The sequence below is a fragment of the Nerophis ophidion genome, linkage group LG15 (genome assembly GCF_033978795.1).
Source record: "Nerophis ophidion isolate RoL-2023_Sa linkage group LG15, RoL_Noph_v1.0, whole genome shotgun sequence".
Taxonomy (NCBI): Eukaryota; Metazoa; Chordata; class Actinopteri; order Syngnathiformes; family Syngnathidae; genus Nerophis; species Nerophis ophidion.
In genome coordinates, this window is record NC_084625.1 from 40283619 (window position 1) to 40302878 (window position 19260).

At 38.0% G+C, this 19260-nt stretch overlaps 1 protein-coding gene across 2 annotated transcripts in view; it reads right to left on the minus strand.

Annotated features, from left to right (window-relative positions):
• Positions 1-17780, minus strand: part of zcchc2 (zinc finger, CCHC domain containing 2) — a 43403-nt gene extending 25623 nt beyond the window's left edge. Inside the window, exons 1-4 of one of the 2 annotated variants that reach the window (XM_061922173.1) lie at positions 16902-17780; positions 11036-11156; positions 8618-8685; positions 1953-2024 (exon numbers count right to left, since the gene is read on the minus strand). In XM_061922173.1, the coding sequence (XP_061778157.1) occupies positions 1953-2024; positions 8618-8685; positions 11036-11156; positions 16902-17618 (978 nt within the window). In that variant the 5' untranslated portion in view covers positions 17619-17780. Of the gene's footprint in view, positions 1-1952; positions 2025-8617; positions 8689-11035; positions 11157-16901 lie in introns of both variants that reach the window. The other variant, XM_061922172.1, reaches the window with a different exon arrangement.
• Positions 17781-19260: the final 1480 nt, after the last annotated feature.

Below are 19260 nucleotides of genomic sequence, written 5' to 3' on the forward strand. Positions count from 1 at the left end.
TGGATCGGCATTTTCCCATGCCTTGCCGATACGCATTTTTTTGGCAAATATCGGCGGCCGATCCGATCCAAATATCGGATCGGGACAACCCTATAATGGACTATCTTGGAAATTATGTAACAACTTTTACCAAAATCTCTTTAAGAACCATTTTCAACTTTTAATTTGATTCTTGCAAGGAACACTGTGTTTTCTCACCAAATGCTTGAGTCCGAGGCGACGGCAGCCGGATGTGATGTCACATTAAACCCAGCAATCAGTCAAGACACAGAGATGTAAATATTGTGGTCGTTCTAATGCCTAATTTCTTGCGCTGTTGTAGTAGCTAGTGTAGTATGACGTCACATGTTTTTTTTACCATAGTGTCAGTATAACCACAGTTTAATGCTCATTTTTGACAGATATTAACTTAAGGGCCTTTTGGTGCTACACACACGTGCATGCTAAACTGCACCACGTCGCTCTAAGATGAGCTGAAAGACGGCCCAGAGGACAGTTGAAGGCAGATGTAAGAGACGTCACACCCTTGTTCACAGATGTTCCATGTTTAAGCATCCGGCTTGGCCTTTAAACACATAGTGACCCAACTTGATCTATGGCCGGACGCACATGGAACTCGTTCTGGGCCCAATGTGTATTGATCATGGGCCAATACACATACAGGAAGGAACCAGCTTTTGGAGAAAGGAATTGATGTAGCTAAGATGACATCATTGGGGATATAAAACTGGGTATCGGTCTCAGACACAGCAGCGATATCAATAGCCTGGACTGTAGAACCAGCTCGTTGTTTAATAACAGATTGTCTTTGTTTAACAATCATCATCCTCTAGCCTGGGAGGAGGAGACAGACCAACTCAACAAAATATTGCAAAAAAAAAAACACAGCAGGTGGAAAAAAGCACTGCTTGTTGCTACTGTGAGAATATCAACCTATCATCTTGCATTGACCTCAAAGTGTACATAAAATGTTTTTAACTGTATTCTCTGAAGGTGCAATCGTATATTTTTTTTGCTAACAGTTAAATGCTAGCGTGTAACACAAAGACAGACAATGGACAAACAATCCTTTGTCCTACATGTGTGTGTCAACATATTTGGACTGACAGAAATATAAAAATATTAGACATATTCTATATTCAGCAATTTCCTTTTATAATTTTATAGCTGCTGGATGATTTAAGGGGCTGATTAAAATGAATTCAATTTATGCATTTTGGTGTCATTCAATATTTTTTTTCAATGCAAGTGATTTTTTATTTACTTAGGAAATATATTACCATTATATCTACTACATGAAAATACATCTTTCATTGTGCATTTTCTTAAGTTCGAGTCGTTTCAGATGCTCAACTGCGCTGGCGATGCGTTCCTCAGCCTCACGCAAAAAATTAAGTGTCAGTGTGCATACGCATGTTTCTGTTGTTTAGATTGCGATTCAAAAAAGGTGTTACAGATTTTAGATTTGTGCTGCTGGTAACATGAATGTGCAGAAAATTATCAAATGTCTCCGTGGTAAAAGCCCCATTGTGCATGCAAAATCCTCTTTTGTTTGTTTATTTATTTATGTTAGTAGATAACACACAAAACTCATAGTACACGCTATTTTACTGTTTGCACACGCTGCCGCGTGCGTGGTATTTTCATCTTAGTAAATCAAGTACATTTATGTACCAAATTGAGCAGCGATTAAATTACTATTTCAGTATGGCAGTGCAAAATTAACTGAATGCTCGAAAAAAAAAATCAAGTGGTTCTATAATGTACACAATGTTTGTGATTAGACATTGCACTGTGAAAGCTAACCTTCTGTAAACACAAGCACAATTTAACGAGTTTAGTGTCCAAGGTGTACACCGCCTTCCGCCCAAATGTAGCTGAGATAGGCTCCAGCACCCCCTGCAATCCCAAAAATGGACAAGCGGTAGAAAATGGATGGATAGATAGTTTACCTTAAAAAGAAAATTTTCCAGTTCCAGATGAGTCTTGGTCACGTTACTAGAGGAAGAGTCGGACCACTTTACCTGAAACAGTGCATGGAAAAGTTACAAGAGGATTAGAACAACATATTAATTAGTGAGTGTAAATGCACTGTACATATAACAATGAATAAGTCAGAAGTCATAATGAAAACAGCAATCTTGAATCAAAGACTTATTTTCCCCTCAATATGCTCCGGGGAACTATTTTAGTTTGTGTCAAATTTACAAATTTCAGGGGAAAATAACAGTTATGCAAAACACAAATGTGGGCCGCAAAGGATGCTGATTCTCAGGAGAATATGACATACAGTGCAAGTCCTATTTGTGTTTAACTGTCAAAACACTGCCATAAATCCTTGATCCTCATTCATTTTCCTTATGTATCTCGACGAATTCACAAGCAAATGCGAAAGCTAGGGCTAGTTTCAGTTCTGGTTATGTTGTCAACCACTTATGTTGACTGAGTCAACCAACTGAGGCTAGTCGACATGAAGTTTCTCCATCAATTTTCTACCGCTTATTCCCTTCGGAGTCGCGGGGGGCGCTGGTGCCTATCTCAGCTACAATCGGGCGGAAGGCGGGGTACAACCTGGACAAGTCGCCACCTCATCACAGGGCCAACACAGATAGACAGACAACATTCACACTCACATTCACACACTCGGGCCAATTTAGTGTTGCCAATCAACCTATCTCCAGGTGTTATTCTTTATAATCATTCAACCCGCCACATGTAAGAAGAAATACCGTATGTAAATAAATACTTAAAGGTCTTAAACATACACACAATGAGTATGTAAACTTTACTAACTGCTAATGTCATGTTGTCCTTCATCCTGAAAAGTATTTTGGACAACGTAAACAGCCTCTCTGTAGCCTAACAATGCAGTCTTGAACAAAATTAACCTACTATTCATCTATATTTCAAATGTGTACTTAAACAAATGGCCCATTTTGCAAACACATATATCCTGGTCTATTTAAAAATGTCTCAACAGCATTTTAGGAATTAGGTCATGATGTTCTGCAACACTATCAAGTAGGTCTCCATAAAAAAAAGTCTGGGAAACGCTTGTGTATGCGGCACATGTGTTTAGTTTAGAAACAGATGGGAAATAATGACTTAATTATACATTTCAAGCCAACAAGGCGGTTTGTTTCTCATCTCTATCTGTCACTGTACATTTTTATGCAGGTATAAACACTTCCTTTAAACAATGTGTTTAATGGTTTTATGATGATATTAAAAGCTTTCATAAAAAGAGATTGTAATGCCGTCCTGTTTTCCTATGATAGACTTGTCTTGTTTGTTTCACAGTCGGCCACACAGCCAAGAGATCGATGGGTGTCAGTATCTGTCAATGCATCCCTTTGTGCAGTCAGCATGTCCACATCTCAAAAACATGCATGATCAACTAATTTGAGACTTTGAATAGTATGTCCTGTGATTGACAGGTGACCAGTCCAGGGTGTACTCCACCTCTTGCCCAGAGTCCATGGTATAGAAAATGAATGACGGATAGCCATTTAGGGTAGGAGGATCAATCCAAAATTCGATACCAATGGTAATATCACAACCAGATCGATATTAACTTGATAAGATATATCTTTAGCAGTCATGTTGTATGTTTTTAGTTCTTGTTCTGTTTTTTTGGGCAGTCAAAGAATGCATTCAATCAAGTGTTCCTTTTAATTAACATATACCTCTCTGTAGGCCTGAGCAATATATCAATTGTATCCATATATTGGAGTTTTTTGTTGCAGACGAATTTAAGAATTACAAAAAAAAATGTTTCATCTTGCTCCGGCATGCTTTTTGACCAGCAGGAGCTTCCGTAGCCTGCACCATCCTCTTACTTCCTTAGCAGCACTAGCAAAACATAGCCTATGCATATGCTAACGGGAGCAAGATGTTTGTTCCAAAGAAAAGAAAAGTGTTGCCAGTACTTTGGTTTTGCGTCAACGGGTGTGGAACAAATGACCGCACACGACAAAGTTTATTTATAAAACACAGCAGCACAAAAAAACCTATTCCAGGAACCGAAATTAAAGGCAGAGTGCGGGAAATACACTTCTTGCCAACAAAACCGCAAACAAAAAAAGGGCTCAAAAGTAGTTTACCATGGTGAAATCATTTACCCAAGGTATCTATGATACAATGTATGATGAGAAAGAAGAACAATGCACAGCGCAATCACTAAAGCAGTCGCCAAAATGTGTTAATGAAAAAGCCTTTGTTTATCCACTTACTGAGACAAACTATAGTCCTCCATGTGTTACTTGATTTGGATACAATGTATAATACTACCTTTTTAATTTACAGAAGTATTTTAATCAAGACAGAAGTTTTAAGTTTGCACTTCCTTTATCGATATGCAGTGTTACATTTCTGTAAACAGAAGTATTTTAATCAAGAAAGAAGTATTGCTTCCCAGAGGAAGCTCGAAATGTATCCATCCATCCATCCATTTTCTACCGGTTATTCCCTTTTGGGGTCGCGGGGGGCCCTGGCGCCTATCTCAGCTACAATCGGGTGGAAGGCGGGGAACACCCTGGACAATTCGCCACCTCATTGCAGGGCCAACACAGATAGACAGACAACATTCACACTCACATTCACACACTAGGGCCAATTTAGTGTTGCCAATCAACCTGCTCAAAATGTAGTTCTTTGAAAAATATTATAATTTTTGATCAAATAAACACAAAACTTGCTTTAGATTATCCCTGTCATTTGTATTCAATGATTTCTTTAAAAAATAAGAAGGAAAAAAATCTGGAAAGATATCGTAAATTTATTTTTTTGTGAAAAAAATAATATTTTATTTTTGCTAAAGAATGCTAAAGATGCTAAAGAAAAAAATAGCGGACAGACAAGATGGAGCAAGATGAGCTAATATGTCCAAACAACAAGTATAGGTTTCGGTATGAATGTCATCATTAGCGGCTGTCCTCTTCAACAAAACCTAACTAAACATTAGGACCATGAGACCTCAGAGAAACAGTTTGACACCAAACATGTTAATTTTAAGATTTATGAAGCTTATTGTTAAAGTCGTATTTTATCATCATTTAATTTGTGTTTTTTAATACATGAAGAAATGGAGTGAGTGACCAAGTGGCCAAGTTAGTTTAGTGATAGTGCTCTGCTTGTCAACATCAAGAGGGCAAGTAAAGACCACACCAGCGTGAGTCAGCTGTTGTCGGATTCTGGCCAAAATGTCAGATAAGGCACTACAAAACCAGCACATTCATTTTGAAACACACCGCAACACAAAAAAGGCGGCGGCAAGAAGGTTAGGGGTTTGTAGCACCATGCCAATGGATGGACAGTTTTCACAATTGAATCAATATATTACCAATTCATGCATGGAAATTGATATCGGTACACACATTTTTGGTACTTTTGTGTGTTCCTAATTCTGAATGTTGTATTTTTAATGTCAAGACACCCCGCTCGTTTTGTGGCAAGAAGTGCATATAAAATATAAGTTAATCAATGACAAGGGACTCCATAAGAAATCTGTATTTGCATACGTGTTCCTAGGACGTCTTTACAACAGGAAGTGAATACATGTGCCGTCACATAAACCGAAAGTGAAACAAACAAATCCCGTTTTGCCTTTTTAATCATTGTTTTAAAAAACACTTTAAAACTCTAACAAATCAAAACGGAAGACACAAATATTTTAACACTCAAATAAAAATATGTATCTAAAGAAGCCAGAACAATATTTAAGGCTTCTTCTGCAAAGAAAGTACATTGTTAGTCTATTTATTGTATATTATTTAGTTAAATAAACTTGGTTAAAAGCTTTTTAGTGTATGTATTAGTACGTTTTGAGCACATTCAACAATATTGTCATAATAACTGTGATCATCTTGGTCACAATAACCACGATATAAAATGTTCATATTGGTAAATATCTAGATTTGAAATAATACTTTTCTGTGACACCAGTCATGGAAGACGAGTTGTTCCACCAAGGTAACAAAAAGGAGATGATTGCACTACCGCCTGAACATCCATCCATCCATCCATTTTCTACCGCTTATTCCCTTGAGGGGTCGCGGGGGGCGCTGGCGCCTATCTCAGCTACAATCGGGCGGAAGGCGGGGTACACCCTGGACAAGTCGCCACCTCATCGCAGGGCCAACACAGATAGACAGACAACATTCACACTCGCCTGAACAATGGTTTGTTATTTTTGTTGACAATACTCAATTGAAACTAATGTTATTGTCAGAACACCATAAGTATGATTCATATACTGTGTGGTTGAGTACCTATAAAGGTAAAAAATTAAATATCAAGCACAGCCTCAGAAGCATCCACGTTTTGTTCAAGTGTCTTATTCACTTGCAATGCCATGAAATCCAACCCTTAATCCTGGTCTATTTTCATGACCCATTTGTATTTGAAATACAAAACCCAAAAGCAGTGAAGTTGGCGTGTTGTGTAAATCGTAAATAAAAACAAAATACAATTATGTGCAAATCCTTTTCAACATGTATTCAAATGAATCTACTGCAAAGACAAGATACCGTATTCCCTGAAATTGCCGCAGGGCATATAGTATGCGCCTGCCTTGAATTACTGCCGGGTCAAACTCGCTTCACAAAATAATTAGCGCATGCTTAGTATTACCGCCTGGTCAAACTTGTGACATCACGAGTGACACTTTCCCTGTCATCATTTTCAAAATGGAGGAGGCTGATTTCAATACTGATAATTTGAAATCGCATAAAGGGAAGAAGATTAAGAGCTATTCAGTAGGATTTAAGGTCCACGCTTACATCACACTCAAATTTTTACAGCATGCCTTTGGTAAGTGCCAGAGTGAGAAGAGGCTTTAAAATAATTAGCACATGCTTACTTTTACCGCATGCCTTTGGTAAGCGCAGGAGTGAGAAGAGGTTTTAAATTAATTAGCGCCCCGGCGGCAATTCAAGGAAATACGGTACTTAATGTTCGAACGGGAAAACGTTGTTATTTTTTGCAAATATTAGCTCATTGGAATTTGATGCCTGCAACATGTTTCAAAAAAGCTTGCACAAGTGGCAAAAAAAGACTGAGAAAGTTGAGGAATGCTCTTCAAACACTTATTTGGAAAATCCCACAGGTGAACAGGCTAACTGGGAAAAGGTGGGTGCCATGATTGGGTATAAAAGCAGCTTCCATGAAATGCTCATTCATTCACAAACAAGGATGGACCTAGGGTCACCATTTTGTGAACATATGCGTGAGGGTGCCATGATTGGGTATAAAAGCAGCTTCCATTAGATGCTCAGTCATTTAAAAAAAAGGACGGGGCGAGGGTCACCGCTTTTTGAACCAATGCGTGAGCAAATTGTCCAACAGTTTGACAACAACATTTCTCAACGAGTTATTGCAAGGAATTTAGGGATTTCACCATTTACGGTCCGTAATATAATCAAAAGGTTCAGAGAATCTGGAGAAATTACTGCACATAAGTGATGATATTATGGACCTTCGATCCCGCAGGCGGTACTGCATCAAAAACCGACATCAGTGTGCAAAGGATGTCACCACATGGGCTCAGGAACACTTCAGAAAACCACTGTCGGTAACTACAGTTGGTCGCTACATCTGTAAGTGCAAGTTAAAACTCTACTATGCAAAGCGAAAGCCATTTATCAACAACACCCAGAAACGTTGCCAGCTTCGCTGTGCCCAAGCTCATCTAAGATGGACTGATGCAAAGTGGAAAAGTATTCTGTTGCCTGACGAGTCTTCATCTCCAATTGTTTTTGGAAACTGTGGACATCGTGTCCTCCGGAACAAAGAGGAAAAGAACCATCCAGATTGTTATAGGTGCAAAGTTCAAAAGTCAGCATCTGTGATGGTATGGGGGTGTATTAGTGCCCAAGGCATGGGTAACTTACACATTTGTGAAGGCACCATTAATGCTGAAAGGTACATACAGGTTTTGGAGCAACATATGTTGCCATCCTAGCAACGTCATCATGGACGCCCCTGCTTATTTCAGCAGGACCTTGCCAAGCCAAGTGTTACAACATCGTGGCTTTGTAGAAGAAGAGTGCAAATACTAGACTGGCCTGCCTGTAGTCCAGATCTGTCTTCCATTGAAAATGTGTAGCGCAATATGAAGCCTAAAATACCACAACGGCGACCCCGGACTGTTGAACAACTTAAGCTGTACATCAAGCAAGAATGGGAAATAATTCCACCTGAAAAGCTTAAAAAATTGGTCTCCTCAGTTCCCAAACGTTTACTGAGTGTTGTTAAAAGGAAAGGCCATGTAACACGGTGGTAAAAATGCCCCTGTGCCAACTTTTTTGCAATGTGTTGATGCCATCAAATTCTAAGATAACGATTATTTGCAAAAAAACATTAAAAATCTTGTCTTTGCAGTCTATTCAATTGAATATAAAGGATTTGTAAATCATTGTATTTGTTTTTTATTTACGAAATACACAACGTGCCAACTTCTCTGGTTTTAGGTTTTGTACGACATTGCTAATAAATTACAAATCTTCATTGACAAATCATGCTTATTACCAGTGTGTGTGTGTGTGTGTGCGTGTGTGTGTGTGTGTGTGTGTGTGTGTGTGTGTGTGTGCGCGCGCACGTGTGTCTCAAAGGATCTTACCTCAAAGGTATATTCCTTGTCCATTCTGGCCCTAGAGATGCCCTTCAGCACAATTCCCTCTATATGCACTGCTGCATCAAAACAGAAGAGTAATACACAAGTATTAATTGATTGAATATTAATTGATTATAAATCAGGAATAAACATTAAAGCAGGATGAATGTAAAAGTGCAAGAATCTTGATTCAGAAGGTTGATTCCATTGGCGATTAAGAATGTAGATCCATAATGCTGATTAAAATAATGCATGAGCAAAATGTGCTAATAGCAGCAGATTAATCAATTTGAATAAAGAAAAAATCCTTATGTCTAAAACATACAAAAAAGGAGGGATATTGTTTAAGCCTTTGAATGTAACTTGCAATTGTATTGCTTTTAAATAGTAAAATATTTTGATGGATGTCTTTTACAGTACATTCAGTATATTTTAATTATCGATAAAAATGAAGTCAAGCTAAAATGTAAGATGGACCAAACTTATTTCTAACAACATTTGGACCTAAAATATAAATCACTATATTTATTTGCCCAAGACAAACAAATTATGGTTGAAATAATACAATTGTTGTGAATTACTGTATATACTTATTTGTAAAGTTTATTTCGAGTTGTTATGGTATTGGTACAATTGAATAACATTGGATAACTTTTTCATTTCCGATATTATACTGATATCAGAGCTCTGAGTATTGGCTGATACCGATGTTCTTTGTTTACTATTTTGCAGTGTGGAATTTTAAAAAAGGTTCCATCAAGTGAAATGAGTCAAACAGAGAACAATGGTAGGTATAAAAAAGTTTTTACCGATTATTAACTGTCAGGAATTAACATATTTTGTCTTTAGGTTGAGAAGGAGTGATGATTGTTTTTGGGTGGACACCTAGTAGTCACAATAATTCTCACGATGCAGTGTGTTGAATGATGCAAACACGTTTTTTACAGGATAATTTATTATACGCTTCTGGAGACGTCATATGTGCAAATCCTTAAAAGTCCTAAACATACACAGATTGCAACTATAATAATTTGATACTTGGTTATGTTGACAAATATGCTGTTTTAGACTGCAATATTGTTCAATGAAGGACACTTTTTATGTACGTCTACTTTGTGTGCTTATTTAGCTTTTGTGTAGCTGCTAGCTCCGAGGAGCCTGTAGCATACCATTTTTACCTTTTATAAATGACGATACAAGAGAAGATCAACCTTGTTTGTTTTTTACAGACAAATTAGATGTTAATTGGTTATCCAGCTTTGCACAAGTAAACACACTGCAGGACAGCTTTTATCAGAGATTACATCACACATTTTACATGCTATCACATATAATCCCATACTTGTTTATTTGTTAATATCAGACCAACAGAACACTGACTGCTATGGCCAGAAAGGGTTAGTTTATGCTGTTTAAGGCTTGTGCTAACTGGCATAATCTTAAAGTTAAAGGTGAAGTGCTGGTGGGGATGATAAAACAGCGAGTTAATTTCTGAGGGCTAAACATTAGCAATTGTACTCAATTTATTACAGTTTTATTTAATTTATTTTAGGTTTTTTTTTTATCAGGTTCGGGAATCTTTGGTCACCTCAACAATTATGATTCAAGAGCTGTTATCTTACATTATTTACTTTTTAAATTTGGTCTCAATTCTGTACACTGCTGCTGGAATTTTAATTTTCCTGAGGGAACTTTCCTGGAGGAATTAATAAAGTACTATCTATCTATTAATCAAAGTACTATATTTCAATGAATAAATCTATCTATCTATCTATCTATCTATCTATCTATCTATCTATCAATCTATCTATCTGATTATGAAAGAGTTAATGTATATTTGTGTTATATGTATATTGATGCATGTTTTACCACAACTTTTCCTTTTGTCTCACTACATAAGCATCCGTCACTTGCAATTGAAAAAAAACAAATGATTGCATTTGTAATAAAACACAAGAGTTGAATTCATTTTGCCACTTCAGTTAAAATTTTGCAGCTTAACTCCGTGATGTCTTTTCTGCCCAAAGGTCATAAATTAAGTCTTACTTATGGCATACATATTACAGTGCAGTGGTTGCCTTATTTTCCATTATAATGTTGTGGTAATCACAATAGGTAAACACCTAAAGCGGTTTCTGGGTTAGGAGGAACTTTTTTTTTTCCCATGCTGATGTAACCATTGTGTTGTTTACGTTAAGAAGATAGTAAAAATGCTGATGCATTCCAGTAACACATCGCCACATTGGTGAGCTTTTGACGTGAGCAATGTCAAACATCACAATGCATCTAAAAATTGGACATTTTACCCTTTACTAGTTTTTTTACTGCATTTTATGTCCTTCACTTGTTCTTTGTACTGTGAGAGTGACTTAAGAGTTAAACTCAGGATGAGTTCCAACAGTAGCTAGCTGTGTTATTACTCACCTTCTCTTTTTATCGCCCGGCGCCTGGAGCGTCGGTTTTGACAAGGAGGATGGGAGTCTGCACATTCTGCCAAAGTCAGAGGTGAAGATGCCAGATAATCACCTTTCTGGCCCGACAGATCCTTGTGTTAAAAACAGACAATAGTTAATGAAATCACTTACAGTCTGTATCTCCTACCAACCACATGGATTAAACAACACATCTTTATTTTGACCGTGCAAGAGTCTGTCTATTGTTTTCAATTACAAAAAAAGAGTGTGGTTTTCAAATACTAACTGGTGAGAGTGCATAGTGCACATTTAGAAATGTACTGACTGATTGAAATATTCTATTTTAACTGCTAGCTCAGAGGTGTCCATTTGCGGCCTGCAGCTAAGTTTTTAATGGCCCGTGGAACATTCTAAAAATAATATTAGAAAAAACCTCATAAGAGCATACAGGTGAAATAGATTGAGAAAAAATATTGCAGTGTTGATTCTAATAACACAAAGCTGCCATGCGGGCTGTTTTTTTTTAAAACTGTCATTGCTCAAAAAGTAATAATGTTTCAAAATGAATATTGTTCATGAATTATTGACCTATCGAAGGCTCCAATGACTTCACATCAAATATATCACTGGGGGGAAAATATTCCACGTTGTGTGTTTGCCATATTTTTTTTTTTTTACAAAAAGGGCATAAAACAAACAAACAAAAAACCTTTAAAATGAATAAAACAATCATTAAAAGCTTATAACGACAGATGTAAAGTTGATATAAAGATTTAAGCGTTAAAATAATGTAAGACTTATTTTCAACTCTTATGTTAGGCCCTTCTGGATCCCTGAGAATTTTAGTGGGATTTAAAAAAAAAACTGTCATTGTGCACAAAATAATCCAACCATCCATCCATTTTCTACCATATTGAATCAAAATAATTGTTTTTGCCATAAAAAACAGGGCTTTAATAAAAAGGGCATAAAACGATAAACATAATAATTTATTATATTGACAGATAGCGAAAGTTGATCAAGAGATTTAAGCGCTGTAAAAAAAAAAAACATATATATTATTGTTAACATTTTTAAGACTGAGAACCCCTTTCTAAAAATGTATGTTTTTTTTGTTTTGAAAAATATAGTTTTGAAAAGGAAACCATCAAAACGACCCATGCATGCTTTGATTTCTGCGGCCCTGGAAAAAATTTGGAGATCCCTGCTGTGTATAGTAGTACATTTAGGGCATGATTTACTATAAGTTTGCGTGTACTAAAACATCTGCAACCCTGAATAACTCACGCAAAGCTGATTTACTAAGCGCGTTCAAAGTGGACTGCGTCTGATAAGTGAGCTGAACGAGGCTTGAAATCCATTTTCCATCCGTCTTCATCAATATGAAAAATATATGCTATCGTCAAAAACGCACACAATACTGGGAGGAGAAGAAGCAAATATAATTATTTAGCAGACGCAATCACTGTTTTGTGAGCACTATTTAGCATTTTATTTAGCACGTGTCAGAAGATGTGCAAACAGACAGTTCCAAACATGGCTGTAGGATCAGTGTTTGCGCTGCACAGACAGACGAGAATCCTCTGTTGTATGTGTGTGTCTCAACATTTTGGACGGTCAGGAATAAAAAAATATTAGACATATGGTCTGTTCGGAAATTTACTTTAATTATGTTGTAGCGGCAGAATGACATAAGGGGCTGATTAAAATTAATTTAATTGACGCGTAATGTTTGTTTTTTATCAAGGAAATAGATTACTATATCTCCTATATGAACATATGTCTTTTATTATGCATTTTCCTCCGTTTCAGTCATTCCAGACGAACACATGCGCTGGTGATGCGATCCACAGAATTAAGAGTGAGTGTGCATTCGTTTGTGTTGTCCAGACTGCAATTCAGATGTGTGCTGCATCACACGAAATGTACAGGTCGGCGCATAACATGAAAGCAGAGAAAATTATCGTCTGTTTCTGTGGAAAAAGCCCCGTATAGTACACGCACAATCTTCATTTAAGCAAGGTGGTCTGCGCCACTTTTCAATTGCACAAACAGTTTTAATGGATCACAGGCAAAACACTCACTCATTGTACACACTAGGGCTGGGCGATATACCGAGTTTGTAAGATATATTGATATATTTTTACACAAGATACGAATTAAGAAAATACTGTAATATTTATAATAATTTATTTCAGGTTAAAAGGACCAAAAGCCGCTTATTTGTTGTGTTCCTTGTTCTCCCCCGTTTCCCACTCCCTCGCAATTCTCCATGGACTGTTAAACCTCTGCCCTTCCTCTTTCCAAGACATGCTTGCTTGTATAAGAACATCCATGATTGGTTGGTTGTTTACAATAATGAGTCACGATTGGTTGACAATAGGGCAGATCATGGGACCAGGAAGAGAATTCACAACATGTATGCGTCTGGATAAAACATTCATTTAGGTTGTTTACCATGTAAGCCCAAATCAAAACTGTTCTCGAGTTGCCAAAAACAAATGCCGAAGTGAGGAAGATCATAGCCGCACTTACTTGGCGCTGACCTGAAGCGTACATGTGTGACAGTCCATTACATCGTCAACTGGGAATCAAAAAGTGCTTGCAAATTACTTTTTTATCCAAGTTTGATATATTTTGTATTTTTTGCAAGGCTGTGTTATTCATTTTACGTAGAAAGAACAATTTAAAATTGTATTTACGTCATGTAATTCTGTACTACTTAAACAGTTTATTTTCTGTGCTGTTAATACCCATCTCGACTAACTAGGTTAATAAAAGTGCCACTGACTGTCTACAGTACAGTTGTCAATCACTTCAATTACAGCGGATCTCGCTCAAAAATTATATATGTATACTTTTACCGGAAAATATATCGAGATCTATATCGAATATTGAGTTTAACCCTTGCGTAATGTTCATATTGTTTTTACTCAGCCAGCGTTTGTGGGTCTAATGGACCCGTTGCATTTTGTGGCTTTTAATGCCTCCCAATCAAACACTATTATGTTAAAATACTGAACAGTTGTTTACCTTATCCCAATAAATAAATGGGTTAAATAAATGGGTTGTACTTGTATAGCGCTTTTCTACCTTCAAGGTACTCAAAGCGCTTTGACACTACTTCCACATTTACCCATTCACACACTGATGGAGGGAGCTGCCATGCAAGGCACCAACCAGCACCCATCAGGAGCAAGGGTGAAGTGTCTTGCTCAGGACACAACGGACGTGACGAGGTTGGTTCTAGGTGGGATTTGAACCCGTGACCCTCGGGTTGCGCACGGCCACTCTCCCACTGCGCCACGCCGTCCCTGTTCAGTATTTTAACATAACAGTGTTTGATTGTGAGGCATTAAAAGCCACAAAATGCAACGGGTCCATCAGACCCATAAATGCTGGCTGAGTAACAACAATATGAACGTTGCACAGAAAATGTATCTGCCAGTTTCTGCATCCCACAGGGATTCTTCTTTTATGTTTCTGCACACAAGGTTGCAACATTGTTTGTCAACACTGTCCGCTCTCATTTTCTCGCACATTTGACCCTCTGATGTTCTGTGTACCTATACACTGTCCTCCTCCTGTCTAGGCTTACAGTACAGTTTTCATTCTCTTAAAAAATTTTACGAATCCGTTCAAAAATGACTCTTCCTATTTTTTACTTTCATCGGAAAGTATATTGAAATAAATATCGAGTTTTAGGAAAAATAAAGAGATATACTTTTTCCCTAACTCATAGTACACACAATTTTATTTTTTGCACACGCTGTTTAGCGCGTTAGTAAATCAGGTCATTACTTTATTGTTTTTCTTACAAATTTCCGTTAATCTAAAAAAAACTAAATATAATTTGCTCTAGTGTGTGAATGTGAGTGTGAATGTCATCTGTCTATCTGTGTTGGCCCTGCAATGAGTTAGCGACTTGTCCAGGGTGTACCCCGCCTTCCGCCCGATTGTAGCCGAGATAGGCACCAGCGCCCACCGCAACCCCAAAGGGAATAAGCGGCAGAAAATGGATGGATGGGTATACATTAGGGCTACGAATCCTTGGGTGTCCCACGATTCGATTCAATATCGATTTTTGGGGTCGCGATTCGATTATAAATCGATTTTTTCGAATCAATGCCAATCTCGATTCAAAAACAATATTTTTCTAATTCAAAACGATTCTGTATTCATTAAATACATAGGATTTCAGCAGGATCTACCCCAGTCTGCTGACATGCTAGCAGAGCAGTATATTTAAAAAAAAGCTTTTATAATTGTAAAGGACAATGTTTTATCAACTGATTGCAATAATGTAAATGTGTTTTAACTATTAAAAAAACCAAAAATATGACTTATTTTATCTTTATGAAAACATTGGACACAGTGTGTTGTCAAGCTTATGAGATGCGATGCAAGTGTAAGCCACTGTGACACTATTGTACTTTTTTTTCTTTCTAGATGTCTAATGATAATGTCAATGAGGGATGTTTGATCACTGATTTGCTGAAATTATAACTAATATTGATACTGTTGATGATAATATTCATTTTTGTTTCACTACTTTTGGTTTGTTCTGTGTCTCCTCTCAATTGCTCTGTTTATTGCAGTTCTGAGGGTTGCTGGGTCAGGTTTGGTTTTGGAATTGGATTGCATTGTTATGGTATTGCTGTGTATTGTTTTGTTGGGTTGATAAAAAAAATTAAAAAAAATAAAAATCGATTTAAAAAAAAAAAAAGAATCGATTCTGAATCGCACAACGTGAGAATCGCGATTCAAATTCGAATCGTTTTTTTCCCCACACCCCTAATACATATATATTGTCTTGTAATTTTATCAGCCGAGTATTGTAAGCACACTCACCGTTTTGGGCGTGTTGAGTGCAACATACAGGTACTAACTGTATTGTGCAGTAGTGTACTTCATTGGTACGCACTTACACACTCAAGCAGTTAAGTATCGATTCTACAGAAGGGTGCGAATCGAAACACAGTAGCTCGCCGTACCATGGGTTTTGCGTTTAAAGCAAGATGACGACCCTCCTCTTCTAACACAAGCTCAATTTTATCGAGCTTCTTTATACGTCATTTCCATTGTGCATAAGCAATTTGCATATCGCAAGACGAGATTTAAGACGAGATTTAAGACGAGATTTTGTGGATGGTTTAGTCAGTAACCCTACATTATTATATTTTATAAATAGTAAACCAAGTTGTGGTAGTAGTTTAGTCGTGGATATACACTGTATAGTGGTTAGGGCTAGGGTTAGGGTTGGACTGATTCGAGGGCAATACTCAGTTATATTTTCCCGACTACAAATGAATAGATTTACATAAGTATTTAATAAATTATTTTGACACCAAAAACATGTATTTGCGCCCATTGATTTGCAAAATGTGCACCACACATTATTCAAATAAATAGCTGGAAGCAATTTGCAAAAAGATTGCGCTTTATACCAATTTGCAAAATGCGATTGCTCACATTGGTATTGTGCCTACAACATTAATACCCATCTTGACTAACTGGGTTAATAAAAGTGCCACTGACTGTTTACAGTACAGTTTTCATTCCCTTAAAATTTTGCAAATCCATTCAAAAATGACTCTTTATATTTATACTTTCACCGGAAAATATATTGAAATATGTATCGAGTTTTTAAAATAAAATAAAAAAAATTCCGTTCATCTAAAATAAACTGAATATATACATATATATTGTTTTGAGTGTGGTAAGCACACTCACCGTTTTGAGCGTGTTGAGTGCATCATCCGGGTACTAACTGTATTGTGCAGTAGTGTACTTCAGTGGTACGCACTTACACACTCAAGCAGTTAAGTATCGATTCTACAGAAGGGTGCGAATCGAAACACAGTAGCTCGCCGTACCATGGGTTTTGCGTTTAAAGCAAGATGACGACCCTCCTCTTCTAACACAAGCTCAATTTTATCGAGCTTCTCCCGAAGCGTCTCTCGCTGGTGGAAGTGGAAAGCCGGGTGAAGAGACGCCATAGTGAAAAGCAGCGCTAACTGGTTCAACGGTCCGGCGGGGATGTCGGTCGTCGAAAATCCACAGGTTTGCTCCTTCCCCAGGCACGTACTCCCGCCCTGACACGCCGGGCGGAAGGAGCGGTGGTGAGGGTCCCTGAACGGAGGAAGGGGGTAGTTCTTGTAGAACAAGCCCAGGTCTACATGGTTCAGTACGCGGAAGAGTACCCCGGCGCATTCCCTGCTGTCAGACCCGAGCAGAGACAAACAAACCAGTAATTTCGCCCTCACCACCGAGTCGAACACGTCCGTTAAGACCCCCAACTCTTGCTGGTTGTTCGCACGGAATTCAAAATCCCGCAAAACATGATAGTCTTTCCGGGCTAGGTCCTCCAAGTAGGAGCCTAGAAAGCGGAGCTCCAGGGGCTGGCACATGTGCATCAAGCCGCACATGAACTCCACCCGCTTGGCCGGGTTGAGGTGAAGGCCGAACCACTCATAGATCGTCTCCTTGTCCAGCTGGGCCGGATCTACTTGGTGGGCTCCGGGTAAACCATCCAATGGGTCTTCGTCCGGCGTTTCGTCGCTCGTTTTTATCGGTAGTTTCATCTTCGGCATGGTCGAAGTCAGAGTCGGGCTTCAAAGTCAGAATGGCGGAATGACATAACTACATGATTGGCACCTTTCTACACCGTAAAGATGTCGTTGACTGTGTTGCTGCTGTTAGCATTGTGCTGGTAGCATGTCGCTGTTAGTGGATACTATGCTGGGCGGATCGAGACACATGTCGAGTGGGGGTCGATACCAGCCTGACGACGTCGATATTTTTCAGCTTTAAGTTTATTTTCACTAAAATATGTGTTTGTTGTTGATATTGTTATAATAGTAGTTTTTATTGATTGACTGAAAGTTTACTAGTACCTTTCTTGTGTTTCGTGACACTTCAGAAAACCACTGTCACTATATAAACACAGTTTGTCGCTACATCTGTAAGTGCAAGTTAATTAACTTGCATGTTACGAGTTGAGTTTATACCAAAAAGTTATATTTTGATTTCATCTGACCACATGACATTCTCCCAATCCTATAAATAAATGGGTTGTACTGGTTTCAATCATTCTATCAATCAATGTTTACTTATATAGCCCTAAATGTTTACTTATATAGCCCTAAATGCACAAACCACAACGCAGACCACTACGACATCCTCGGTAGGCCCACATAAGGGCAAGGAAAACTCACACCCAGTGTATAGCCCTTTTCTACCTTCAAGGTACTCAAAGCGCTTTGACACTACTTCCCCATTTACCCATTCACACACACATTCACACACTGATGGAGGGAGCTGTCATGCAAGGCGCTAACCAGCACCCATCAGGAGCAAGGGTGAAATGTCTTGCTCAGAACACAACGGATGTGACGAGGTTGGTACTAGGTGGGGATTGAACCAGGGACCCTCAAGTTGTGCACGGCCACTCTCCCACTGCGCCACGCCGTCCCTCTGCTGTATCATCCATGTATCTATTTTGGTATAAACTCAACTCGTCTTGTTTGGAGGAAGAAAAATATTGAGTTGCATCACCTACTGTGATGCATGGGGGTTAAGGGGACAGGACGATTGATCCGTGTTAAGGAAAGAATGAATGGGGCCATGTATCGTGAGATTTTGAGCCAAAACCTCCTTCCATCAGTAAGAGCTTTGAATGGTTGACCAAACACTTATTTTCCACCATAATTTACAAATAAATTCTTTAAAATTCCTACAATGTGAATTCCTGGATTTTTTTTTCACATTCTATCTCTCACAGTTGAAGTGTACCTATGATGGAAATTACAGACCTCTGTCATCATTTTAAGTGGGAGAACTTGCACAATCGGTGGCTGACTAAATACTTTTTTGCCCCACTGTGTGTATATATATATATATATATATATATATATATATATATATATATATATATATATATATATATATATATATATATATATATATATATATATATAAATCCCCCTGCGAGTCGGGCTTCAAAGTCAGAATGGCGGAATGACATAACTACATGATTGGCACCTTTCTGCACCGTAAAGATGTCGTTGACTGTGTTGCTGCTGTTAGCATTGTGCTGGTAGCATGTCGCTGATAGTGGATACTATGCTGGGCGGATCGAGATACATGTCGAGTGGGGGTCGATACCAGCCTGACGACGTCGATATTTTTCATTATCCTTTATATTTTCCCTAAAATATGTTTTTGTTGTTGATA